The sequence below is a fragment of the Salvelinus sp. IW2-2015 genome, linkage group LG4q.2, assembly GCF_002910315.2.
Source record: "Salvelinus sp. IW2-2015 linkage group LG4q.2, ASM291031v2, whole genome shotgun sequence".
Taxonomy (NCBI): domain Eukaryota; kingdom Metazoa; phylum Chordata; class Actinopteri; order Salmoniformes; family Salmonidae; genus Salvelinus; species Salvelinus sp. IW2-2015.
This window is the reverse complement of record NC_036843.1, coordinates 5,571,110-5,584,714: the sequence shown is the minus strand read 5'-3', so window position 1 is coordinate 5,584,714 and position 13,605 is coordinate 5,571,110. Positions and strand designations below refer to the sequence as shown.

The 13,605-nt window shown below is 42.7% G+C and overlaps 1 protein-coding gene and 1 non-coding gene across 10 annotated transcripts in view; both read right to left on the bottom strand.

Annotated features, from left to right (window-relative positions):
- LOC111963166 (ephrin type-B receptor 3-like) overlaps window positions 1-13,605 on the bottom strand; it is a 101,782-nt gene that overhangs the window by 33,688 nt on the left and 54,489 nt on the right. For all 9 annotated transcript variants that reach the window (XM_070443333.1, XM_070443330.1, XM_070443331.1 and 6 more), the window contains exons 4-5: window positions 8,468-8,623; window positions 5,790-6,125 (exon numbers count right to left, since the gene is read on the bottom strand). In XM_070443333.1, coding sequence (XP_070299434.1) covers window positions 5,790-6,125; window positions 8,468-8,623 — 492 coding nt within the window. The remainder of the gene's footprint in view (window positions 1-5,789; window positions 6,126-8,467; window positions 8,624-13,605) is intronic.
- Window positions 13,367-13,439, bottom strand: trnas-uga (transfer RNA serine (anticodon UGA)). The gene has a single exon. It is a non-coding gene; the product is annotated as a tRNA-Ser (tRNA).

Below are 13,605 nucleotides of genomic sequence, written 5' to 3'. Positions count from 1 at the left end.
GTACTCTCCCCTGATCCATCCTCACCTCCCTAGTTCCTACCCTATCATTCACTTTTATTTAACATCCATTGTCACTTCAGTCCTTCTTTAGTTCGCTCAAAAATGTCCCCCCTCTTTCTTAATGATTCTCTTCCCCAGTTTCATCTGTCTCTTTTACTCCTAGTATTCTCCTCCCCCCCCCCTCCCCCCTTCTCCATCTCTCCGCCAATACTCTTTGTTAAACAGTTTCTAATCCCCAAGTCCGGTACTTTGAACCTTTGTTTCTCCGCCTTGTCATTGTCACCACCACCACCCTAGACCTCCCTCTCTCTCACTGTCTCCCCTCTTTCTCTCTTTCTTCCCTAACCCAAAACTCCATCCCTATGTAGTAGCCTACCACCAGCCACCCATTCCTCCCTGAAAATCTCAAACCTCTCCCCATAGACAATACTCCCTGGGCAAACTCCCCAGGTCACTGGGAGCCTCCTCCTGGCCGAGACACTGGGGAGTAACCAGTAACCATGGCGGGCCTCACACGGCTTATCGCCTCTATTTATTTTTGGTCTTAAAAGGTGAATGCGGAGAGCGGCGAGAATGGTAGGGAATCTAAGGATAATCTGATCGGGGTGGTGCCTCTCCTTCCCCCTGCTGCTCCCCCCTGACCTACACTCCTCCTGGGGGGTGAATAGTGTGGGACGGGGGTCCCTGTTACCATGGGCGCTTGACTTTGTGTGAAAGTGGGGGTGCAAAAGCTTGGAGGGGAGAGGGTGGAAGGAGGGGATCAGAATATTTTTTGAATACATTTTCTCTACTGTTTCTTAATATGTGGAATACATATTTGACAGAACACAACAATTTAAACACATCAATTATATTGAAAAAGTGTTTTAATGACTCGTTTACTAATCTACCCGCTTCCCTGAAAATCCCACCTCCAATAATTCATTGACTGGTCTGAAACCCTCCCAGCCATGTGACTCACAAACATCCTGCTCCTTCCCCACCCACAGTGATTGATTGACAAGCCAAACTGTGTGGCCAGGATAACGCATGACAATGAGGAAATGAAATCGAAAATGGGAGGAATAATATTGTTTTACCCAATAAGGATTTGAGTTTGAATGTTGTAATTGGTAGGTTAAGAAAAAGCATTGTTAAATTGTTAAGTTTTCATTACCTTTTTGTCAGAAATAACGTGATCACAATAATGTAGTACAATAAAAAACGTGAACTTTGATTTATCTTTTAAATGTAAAAAAAATATTTTCTCAATATGGCAATTATCTGGTAGGGTATTGAACGAGAACTATCAACTTGAAAATGCAAACTGGAGTACATACAAAAAAAAAAATTGTTACTCATATGCAGCCTGCATATGTTGTTATTGTGTAGTCCTAATTTGACTAATAGAAACAAAGAAAAGCACTACATACATAATCGAATCACGTTTTGGTTCTTAAAACCACATATCCTACACAAATCCTACTGTACCCTACCTGGAGAATCTTGCATTTTTAAGATGAGAGAAAATAAGCGGGTTTTTACATTTCAACAAATCTGTAGCCTGCAATTACAAGACACGGCTACTATCAATCATTTTCTAATTGTCATTCTGTTTAATAGTGGCCATTTCAACAACATACCACAGTGAGTAGGCTACGTATTTGACAACAAATTGTGAAGAAACATAATCATCATAAAAATGATGAGAAATAACAAGTGTTGTCTCAGCAAGCACAATAATGTTCCAATTTTCCTCAGACCTGAACTTTTTTTGGCGCCGTCGTTTGATGCGCCGTCACCATGAAAATGTTTAAGAGCAACTGAAGGCAATACACAACTTCTCTCATAAGAAATGGCCTACGTGGCATCAATATGAGCCAGAAACATTTAGTCTAGCGTCAAAATTTACTACAAAGTGTAAATAGGTCAAATGTTGGTCATAAAGTCAGTCTCGTCCAAAACTGAGTTTTGTAAGTGAGTTAGTTACGACGTACTTGAGGGTTTTGGTATGGATTACTTACATGCCCACTTTTGCCAAATATACCAATTTCCCAGAGACAACACATTGTGGTCCGCCCCCAGCTGCCATGTGGAGTTTTTGGACAATGTTGTCAAGTTTGCATCTGGGTGCAACACATGCACATTACATTTCCGCTCAGCAAATAGGAGTGAAAATGGGCTTCCATAAAGTTGGTGCCAACTTCCAATGCATTTCAACAATATTGCCAGATGGCCAGGAATGGAGATATGTTCATTATTATATTGGTACTAGCTAGCTATCTACTTTTCATTATACAACATTATTTGATAATGCTAGCAAGCCAGGCTAGCTATGATACCACAGATGAACGGGGAATGATACTGTAGCTAAGTAAACACATGACGCTAATGTGTCATGTGATGCAGCATGTCAGAGGAAGATGAGCAAATCTCATATTAGCTAGCTACCTTGTTATCAACAGCTAATTGTAGCACATTTGCATTTAGTGTCAATACAGGGCAGGCATTGGATACTAGCTAATCATACGATGTAGCAGACATGTTTTCAAACTTTCTTTCAATAAGGGTTGGCAGACACTAGCTAGCCAACTCATTTAAACTCGGACAGATATTGATAACTAACCCGGATTTGCAAGTTAGCTTGCATTCGGGGGTGTCTGCCACAACATGCCTGTTCTCATAAAAGGTTATTGTGTATTTTTTAGGGCAAAAATAAGTGAAGGATGGTACTTGTGGCTTTTGCTCTGGTAGAAAATAGCACACAGCTGGTTGCATAGAAACGGCATCAGCACTGGCCTGAATCTATTCTGTACTTACAGTCCGTCTATTAGCATATAAATTACTTCCAAACTAGAGAAAGTAATTTTTCTCACTATATGTTTATTGAGTGACAATATTTTATTTCATTCACAGGCTACAACCTGGTGGATTTGTTGTTCAGCAGCATCGTGGGAAACCTCCTGCCATATCAGGAGCTGTTACAGAAGTCTGAGGCAGTGGCCAGACACCAGTCCCGGTTCAGATTAATGGAGGACACCTGGAATTCACCTAACCACCATTGATAATGTAATCAATGCTGTGTGTATATGTGTGTCTTGTATGTTGTAAGAAGGTGACCCTTTCCACTGTGCCAATGGATTACTCCTGGGCCAGAGTGAGAAATGACAACCATGCTAGCACGTGTCCCTTGTGAATCAGGATCTCTGATTGGCGTGTATCTAATGTTGTCTTCCATGACTGTATGGTGACAGTCTTTCTCTCCCTCCCTCTGTGATATAGGAGCAGAGTCGGATATAGGAGCCAAAGTCAGGCTCCTTCATGACCAGTATCTGTGATGAGAGTGGCCTGGAGCTAATCTGCGCTGCCATGCCCATCAGGCTTTGACAAACACCACAGAAGGGACAAAAGGTGATTACTTATAAGACAGTACATGACAAGTGTTTAGTAATATCACCCTTTCAATACATGTGTCACTCATCAAGGACCGAAGAGATGCTTTTGAAATAGAGTTCTCTGACTGAAAGACTGGTCGATACTGGTGTCTGAATTGGGAGAGACCTTGCACTCCGGATTAAAACGATACAAGACACATCTATAACTTTTTATGATATGTTTTTGTTATTATTTAATCGAATGTTACTATCAATAGTGGGGGACCCTGTGTATTCTTCAAACGTCAGGGAACTCCTGTCTTATACGGGACACCACACAGGAAGGTATAATATTTGCACCTTGTTATATTAGCAGGACACCGCTTCTACAGTATTATGTGAAGTATGGTTTATTCTACATGGAACTGTTACACTTGAAAGTCATTAAAACACTTTTATTTAGAATAGCTACATAACTTCAGCAATTGCACTTTCCTCATATTACTCTGTAGGCTACTGACTGATGCAAAGCTTCTTCCTGGTCAGTAGCCTTCAGAGTGGTATGAGAAGAGTGCCAGCCTCCTCCATATCACATCTGCCTGTAGTTATTGAACTCTGCCTGCTGGCCCGTGGGTTGAGGCAAACTCAGTCATATCCAGGATGGAGTGTCATGCACGCCATCCTTCCTGCCACTTGCCTTTACATGTCCATAACCTGTAATACATTACATCGATGGAAGGGACTTCATGACCCACTGGAGACTTGAAGACAGAACCTCACCCAGAGAGCTGTGCATGTCAGTGTGTGGTTAGACAACCAAATCCTTAAATTTGGCCAGATACACACATAAAATGCCATTCTAGTTCTGGTTAGACAGCAAATGTTGTACTCTACACACAACTTATTTGCATTTTCTAGGAAAGTGTAGTCATGCTGTCTTTATGAGAACATCAATATGACATTTACAGCATAAACTGTTTTGTCCGCTGTACCAAAACCGTGTCGTGCGGGAGCGAAGCAAATCTTTTGAGAAGTCAAAACCACTCATCTTGAGGTGACGGGGGGAGGGGTGCAAAATGCAATCTGTCAATTATTATATCATATATAATATGGACATATCTATTTCAATACAGACTAGCTCAAAACATTACTAATCATTGAAAATGAGAAATCACACGTTTGCACCCCTGTTTTGAGAGTCGGTCTGCAGCTGCTCCGTTTGCTCCAGTGCTCTGGCGTCTATGCCTGTCACCCGTGTGGCACCCGGTGCCCGACCCTTGCGCAACAATGGGGGACTACGGAATCCCCACCGGAGCCCCAGGCACAAACAGTGGGCCGTTCCTTTCGTGAGGCTTTGAGGAAGAACAGAAGGGAGATGAGGGACACATGGCTGCGGACGGGGATAATCCCAGGGTCTGTCTGAGCCTGTCTAAAGAGCAGACTCTACATAGAGACCCATACACAAACCCCAGCTATATATCAGAGACTTATACACAACCCCTGGCTATTGGCCTACACCAGGGAAAACTCCACACAGGAACCAACACACAACCCCAACTACAGGTAGATTGAGCAAACTCTACATAGGAAACGCAAAAACCCCAGCTAAAAGGCCTGCTGCAAGGGAAACTCAAATCAAAGACCAACAAAGAAACCCCAGCTATAGGCCTACATAAGGGTAAACTCAACACAGAGACCCAGACACAAACCCAGGCTATATAGGCATACAGCAGGGAAAACTACACAACAGGAAATAATACACAATACAGATATCCACACACAAGCTCCATACAGCAAACCAAAGGCAGATTGAATCGGGCTTGGTGGTGCAGATTACTCTGGTGGCCTAGTTACTGAAGATGCTGTGGGTTGACAGTGGGTTGATCGTTGTGGGCAGAACAGTGTCGGTTCAATGCCTAGCCATACAAGCAGCACTGCCTCGCTATTGCTATTTGTGGTGGTGTGTGCCGAGTGCTGTGGGCGTGTGAAATTGTCCTTCTGTAAATCTCATTTAGATGTTTTTCTTCTCAATCCTCACTTAAAATACATATATTGTATGTAACCCACACCTACATGCAGAGGAAATGTATCTGAACAAATGTCTGCTTTTACCTGCCTTGCTGCTGTAAATCACTATCTATTTTTCCTTGAAGCAACCATCATCTATTCTCGAAAAATGCTTCACCCTATCGTAAACATCACCGATTGTAGCACACTGCCATTGTGCCCTTGAGCAAGGCACTTCACATCGCTAACCTACTTCAAAACCCTGTTCTGCAGCTGACCATGTTTTGCTTCCATTCATTCTCAATCTGTACATGTGTCTTTATCTTCTAGGTTAGGAACAACACAAGACATTCAAAAGACAACTGTCCGTTTCACAATGGAACAATGCAGTTATATTTGATCCTATAGACTAGCCACGGTTTTACCTACCAGCCTGGTTGGTGGTGATGTTGACGGCGGAGAACTGCGGCGTGTACGGGCTCTTAATCGAGACGCCGTTGACGGCCTGGATCTCAAAGCTGTACTGGGTGTGTGCCTGCAGGTTGCGGACCGCCACACGACGCTGCGTCAGGCCCAGGTGGCGCGGCGAGATGTCCACGTTGTCGTCGCAGCGCGAGCACATGCCACGCTCAGGCAGGCACTTCTTGCAGATGATGTTGTAGAAGATGTCGCCTCGACCACCAGAGTCGCGCGGCTCGCTCCACTCCAGGACCAGGGAGGTCTCATTGACGTTGGAGATGACGCTGCGCGGTGCAGAGGGGATGGCTGTGGGGGTAGGAAAGAAGAAGAAAAAAAAGGAAGAAAACAGTGTCAATTCAAATACGCTTTAATGGCATGCCAGAAGTATTGACAAAGTAACAATATTGAACAATTCAACAGTACATGAAATATATTTAGAACAGGGAGTAGAATCTAATAGATTCTATTTCAATAGGACTTGGTGGTAGTGGTAATGGATGAGGGTTAATTCTCTCTGTGTTTTGAGTGCTTAGAGAAAACTCAATATGGAATAAACAGACCGTGCAACTCTTTCTGTAAGGAGGAGAGCGTATAAGAGCGTGTGTGTTTGTGTGCGGGCACGTGCATTAGTGATGCACGGGTTGACTCATAGCCCGCAGTCCCCGCGGTTATATCAGGGCGGGCGGGTTTTGGCTCATGAAATATTGTGTGGATAAAGGGTGGGTGGGTTGAATAAAGAGAAGACAATATCTTAAAAAATCCAGAAATGTATAATTCTTGTGCAATTTATTGGCTACATTGAGGTTTTTCTTTCATTATTTTAGGCTATTTGGCATTAGTGTGTAAGCCTAAGTTTAAGGGCCTAACTGTACACGAGCCAAATAGCATACAGGCCAAATGCTGTTGGGAACGGGCAGAAAAAAGCGGATCCACAAAAAGGACAATGCCGGAGTTTAATTAATTCAATAAGAGAGTTGAAAATATAAAGAAGGGAGGGCCAGAAAAGTAATGTTTGGGAAAGATTTGGTGAAGTGGTAAAAGAGGAAGATAGCAGTGTTATATGTGAAGATTTTTAGGCGCTATACAAATTCAACAGTCCCAGTCAAGACGGGGACTTCAAATAGGCCTATGGCACGTCAAGGGAACTGTAACCTACTGTTCGGATGAGTTAAATGGAAACTGAAGTCTCACATATACATAATATTAACTCCTGCAGAATTAAGGATTTCTTGCAGTAAAATTATAAATCAAACGTAGGCAAACATTTTACTCGGTAACAGGAGTGGAGAAATATGATTTCTTTCTTTCAGCATCTTGAGAGAACGCAAATACGCTGTTAGATATCATCTGTCGAGGTGCTATCTTCAACAGCATCATAGAAGCTGATAGTATTTCAACCACATAACATATGCATCCAATACAAACTGAAATCTTTTCAGAAACATGTTGTGTCATTTTCATAGATTTCTTTTACTTTACAACCGGTCAAACAGATGTCATTTGGACATCTTGCACAGAAAATCACTAAATTTTTTGGGGGCGATTGCAATTTCTCCCCAGTCCCTAAATGTCTTTGCTCTGCGAAAGAAGCAGAGGTAACAGAGAACTTTACAATCAACTACATTAAAGCATTCATTCTCTCTATTTATGATGTTATTCTGGTGAGCAAGGGTTTAATTACTCTTCTAGGGCAACATATAATGACAGAAGAGAAGCTGCATATATCTAATTATAGACTAACAAATAGCCTACCAAAATGTTTGAAATTATATGCAAAAACATATATAAATCAGGCAAAAAAAATCCTGCAACCCCTGTCAAAAAAACGATCCACCGTATCTGATTGTAGCCTAGAGCACATTTTCATATATTATCGGGTCAGTGTCGGTTGCGGGCCTCAGATTTTCACTTTATCACTTACAGTCGGGCGGTTGCGAATGGGTTATTAGCAATTGCGGCCGGGTGCGGGTGAACAAACAGCTAACCCGTGCACCACTAACGTGCATGCCTGATTGTGCACTCCTGTGCGCATGCATGAATATGTGTGCTTGTGGAAACAGCTAAGGGGGACAAGAGAGACTCTTGGCAGGAGGCGAAGCAATTGTTATCCAATTATTGTGGCCTTATCTCTGCCTGCACTGTGGGAGAATCAAACAAACCTCCTAACAACAAGAGAAAATAGGCCCTCTGTTCACCACAAGTGAAAGGATTACTCCCTGTGTGTGTGTATGCATGCTCTCTTTGCTCTTAACTAAGACACATCCACTAGATAAATTCCTACACTCTGCCAGTGAGAGGTGGCGGCTGCACAGGCGGATAGGCTACGGTGTGCAAAAAGCACTGATAACGTTGGGATAGCGCTTGGAAAACATTGGGAGAGAGTGGCTGTGTTTGTTGTACATGTGGCAATGTGGGAATGTTCTCAGGCCCTTCAGAGAGTGCTGATAAAGGTAGTGAGTGAAGGTCACAGTCCAGCGAGAAATGAATCGTTTTTTGAGTGTCTTAGAAGAGGTCGGGAATGGCTTAATGGCTGCAGAAGTGAACACACAACAATACCCACAACCTCAGTGTATATTCAGGCCTTTGAGTGTAGTAGCATATTCTAATGTGTGTATTACGACAGCAGCTAAATGAGAAAAAAAACGTACTGGTGCAGGCATTGTCGGGTGAGTCTGTGTCTGAGCGGTAGTAGCCGTTTCTGCAAGAGCACAAGCTAGCTGCTCCAGAGCTGGTCCGGCTGTTTGGTGGGCAGGGAGTACAGAAGCCCTCACCCTGCTTGGATTTGAACGTGCCCGGGCTGCAAGCTGAGAAAGGGAGAGATCAAAGGAGTGAGTCCAAAAGCCAGGAACTACACAGATAAGGTGGACAAGGTTAACACAGGTGAAAGAAAGCACTCATTTGAATCTCAAGAATAGCAATATTGTACCTGTGTAAAGCTAGGTTGTAGTTGTTTGTATTTGCATTTGTGTGTGTGTGTGTGTATGTACATTGCCGTGGCACTCCCTCTGAGCATCTGTGATAAACTATAGCTTCCGATATGATTGACAGCTCTCACTGCCATGTGTTTGTTTGTTTTTGTTTTCCTTTTTTCCGCCTCTCTGGAGAGCACATCCCCCAGCAACATTACAGGAAGAGGGCATTTTAAGAAACACGCAGTCCTTTGCATAAACCCGTGCACAGATGCACACACTGTCATCCCAATTTACTAACACACCCCTCAGAACAAACACACACACTAGCGTGAAGCCTTCCTCTGAACTCCTTCTCTTATCCCTGATACACACACAAATGTATGCACACACACACATATGCATGTTTGCATACACACATATGCACACTTGCACAAGCACACACACATGCACACACACTTCCATGACACTTGGGAACAGCCTTCACTTCCCAGTAACATGCTGTAATACTACTACAATACTACAATTATACTTCTCAAAAGTGTGCCTATCGTCTTCCTTTTTTCAAATCAATCCAATTTCCTGCAACACTAATGGATAAAATATCTGTCATAGAGAGCATTTGTTCTCAATGCTAAATGGTAAAAGTAATACATTAATCCATAAAATAAATCAATAAATAACGCCTCAAGCAGAGAGCGCATAGTTTATCTGATGTGTAGAGTTATAACATTGTCGACAGGTGCCCTTTGTAGACTCCCTATCAATTTTTACAGGGCCTGTTTAGAAGTTTATAACTGATAAGTTATGAGCTAGCATGCCGGACAGGGAAGCATAGCATAGGCAGTAGATGGCACTCTGATCCGGAACATTCCAGCCGTCTCTATCTATTTATCTCTCACTAAACTGTCTTGTTAAAAGATGAATGGAGGTGGTATGTTAATAAAAAAAGGGAAGGGAAGGTGAGACAGCAAAGTTGCTTAGCATGACCCGCTATGCCGCTAACTCACTCGTCAATGTCAAGGTTGCTTGGTTTTGGTTCAAAATGTTAATTGCTGTGTTGCTACTGGGTTTGTTTGCTTCCTGTGGAAAGTATCATTTGGAAATTACGTCAGTGGTAGCACTGTGGGACTGGTTCTTGTCACATTTGTCACCGTTTTGCTGTGTGTGAAGGTAAAATATTGGTACAAAGCCGCATTAGCTGCTGAGTGGTGTGCATTAGCACTGAGTGTGTTTGTTCTTCCACCATTAATCACAGACACCCACACCAACAAAAAGCGCTAACATCCTGGCATGATAACATTTTTACCTCAAATAACATTTGTCTTCTTAGTCATGTTCGTGAACATCCTAGTTGTGCTTGTGAACTTTGCAACTACGGAAATAGTTTTTTCAACGTCACTATGAAGTTACAATGCATATCATATTCTGTCATATTGTCCTGTTAAAAAATATACAGTGGGGAGAACAAGTATTTGATACACTGCCGATTTTGCAGGTTTTCCTACTTACAAAGCATGTAGAGGTCTGTCATTTTTATCATAGGTACACTTCAACTATGAGAGACGGAATCTAAAACAAAAATCCAGAAAATCACATTGTATGATTTTTAAATAATTAATTTGCATTTTATTGCATGACATAAGTATTTGATCACCTTACCAACCAGTAAAGAATTCCGGCTCTCACAGACCTGTTAGTTTTCTTTAAGAAAGCCCTCCTGTTCTCCACTCATACCTGATTAACTGCACCTGTTTGAACTCGTACCTGTATAAAAAGACACCTGTCCAACACTCAATCAAACAGATTCCAACCTCTCCACAATGGCCAAGACCAGAGAGCTGTGTAAGGACATCAGGATAAATTGTAGACCTGCACAAGGCTGGGATGGGCTACAGACAATAGGCAAGCAGCTTGGTGAGAAGGAAACAACTGTTGGCGCAATTATTAGAAATGGAAGAAGTCAAGCATGACGGTTCAATCACCCTCGGTCTGGGGCTCCATGCAAGATTTCACCCTCGTGCGGCATCAATGATCATGAGGAAGGTGAGAGATCAGCCAGAACTACACGGCAGGACCTGGTCAATGACCTGAAGAGAGCTGGGACCACAGTCTCAAAGAAAACCATTAGTAACACACTACGCCGTCATGGATTAAAATCCTGCAGCGCACGCAAGGTCCCCCTGCTTAAGCCAGTGCATGTCCAGGCCCGTCTGAAGTTTGCCAATGACCATCTGGATGATCCAGAGGAGGAATGGGAGAAGGTCATGTGGTCTGATGAGACAAAAATAGAGCTTTTTGGTCAACTCCACTCGCCGTGTTTGGAGGAAGAAGAAGTATGAGTACAAACCCAAGAACACCATCCCAACCGTGAAGCATGGAGGTGGAAACATCATTCTTTGGGATGCTTTTCTGCAAAGGGACAGGACGAACTGCCACCGTATTGAGGGGAGGATGGATGGCGGCCATGTATCGCGAGATCTTTGGCCAACAACCTCCTTCCCTCAGTAAGAGACATTGAAGATGGGTCGTGGCTGGGTCTTCCAGCATGACAACGACACGAAGCACACAGCCATGGCAACTAAGGAAGTGGCTCCGTAAGAAGCATCTCAAGGTCCTGGAGTGGCCTAGCCAGTCTCCAGACCTGAACCCAATAGAAAATCTTTAGGAGGGAGCTGAAAGTCCGTATGCCCAGCGACAGCCCCGAAACCTGAAGGATCTGGAGAAGATCTGTAGGGAGGTGGGCCAAAATCCCTGCTGCAGTGTGTGCAAACCTAGTCAAGAACTACAGGAAACGTATGATCTCTGTAATTGCAAACAAAGGTTTCTGTACCAATATTAAGTTCTGCTTTTCTGATGTATCAAATACTTATGTCATGCAATAAAATGCAAATTAATTACTTAAAAATATACAATGTGATTTTCTGGATTTTTGTTTTAATTCCGTCTCTCATAGTTGAAGTGTACCTATGATAAAAATTACAGACCTCTACATGCTTTGTAAGTAGGAAAACCTGCAAAATCGGCGTGTATCAAATACTTGTTCCCCCACTGTATATTCGGTCAATGAAAACTTGAAAAGGCGAATTTTCAGGTTTGATGGGCACTATCCCAACTAAAGCTTCCTCGATAAAGCTGCAACCTGATCAAATTCCTCCTTTGCCGCCTTTCCTTACAGTTCTCGGCTGCCAATGACTGGAATGAATTGCAAAAATCACTGAACCTGGAGACTCATAACTCCCTCTCTAACTTTTAAAGCACCAGCTGTCAGAGCAGCTCACAAATCACTGCACCTGTACATAGCCCATCTGTAAATAGCCCATCCAACTACCTCATCCCCATACTGTTATACATTTTTTGTTCCTTTGCATCCCACTATCTCTACTTGCACAGTCGTCTTCTGCACATCTATCACTCCAGTGTTTAATTGCTCAATTGTAAATATTTCGCAACTATGGCCTGTTTATTGCCTTACCTCCCTTATCTTACCTCATTTGCACACACTGTATATAACATTTTCTATTTTATTATTGACTGTATGTTTGTTTATTCCATGTGTAACTCTGTGTTGTTGTTTGTGTCGGACTGCTTTGCTTTATCTTGGCCAGGTCGCAGTTGTAAGTGAGAACTTGTTCTCAACTGGCCTACCTGTTTAAATAAAGGTGAAATAAAAATAAAAAATATATAGAAATGTGAATTATAGAGCTGTCATTCTCATTGAAAGCAAGTCTAACATGCTGACCACACTGCTTGCGTTGTGTGCACGAGCGTTGCAAAATACATTTATACATGTTATTCAATCATTGCACCCACACTGCTCGTGCTCGTCAACGAGTGTCTACGTGGTCAGGCGCTAAAATAGAACTTGGTTCTATTTGTGATCCTTGATGCACTGCAAGTCCCGCCTCTCCCATCTCCTCATTGGTTTTTAGGAGCATATACCCACGGGCCATCTCTTCATTGGTTTTTAGGAGCATATACCCACGTGAGTGATTGAAAGATGAACTGATGTCCACACTCCAGAACCCGTCGGTAGTGGTAATGCACCTTAGAGTTGGTTGCCAACCACCATACAAATTCCAAAGAAGAAGAAGAAGCCTGAAGGAGGAGAGATTACTAGAAACAAACGTTTACCGTTTTATCTGTGGATTAATTGCCAGAGTAGAGGACCTTGTGCATTTCAGGTAAAATAACAACCCAATGTTTATATCCCAGGAATAATTAGCTAGCAACAGCAAGCTAGCTAAATTGCCATACGTGTTTAATGCTTTTTGACCTGTCCCCAAATGTATATTGTTGGTTCAGGGTTTGTTTTGATATTTCAACCTGCGTGTCCTGATCAAGGCTGGTGTGGTTGGACAAAATCAACTTGCGCGCAGTTTTGGTCAGCATGTGAGAAGTGATAGATATGTTCTATGAGCGCTATTTCTATGCTTTCCGTGTTGAAGTTTTGTTTTTGCGTCTTTTACTTTCAGTTTTGTACACCAGCTTCAAACAAGTTGAAAATACAATATTTTGGGTTATTGAATATATTTCAATAACCACAACAGTTTACATTTTTACATTTTTTTACGTCATTTAGCAGACGCTCTTATCCAGAGCGACTTACAAATTGGAAAGTTCATACATATCATCCTGGTCCCCCCGTGGGGAATGAACCCACAACCCTGGCGTTTCAAGCGCCATGCTCTACCAACTGAGCCACACGGGACTAGGATGGGACTAGGAGACTAGGAGATTAGACTAGGAGTTTAGATGGTAAATGATTCACATGAATTGAAATTAGGTGAACTATTGGAATTTCTGCATATTGCAGCTTTAAACGAGGCAAGTGTGAATGATTGAAAGTGCTGATCAATCGCTTCCAGTGAGGTAAG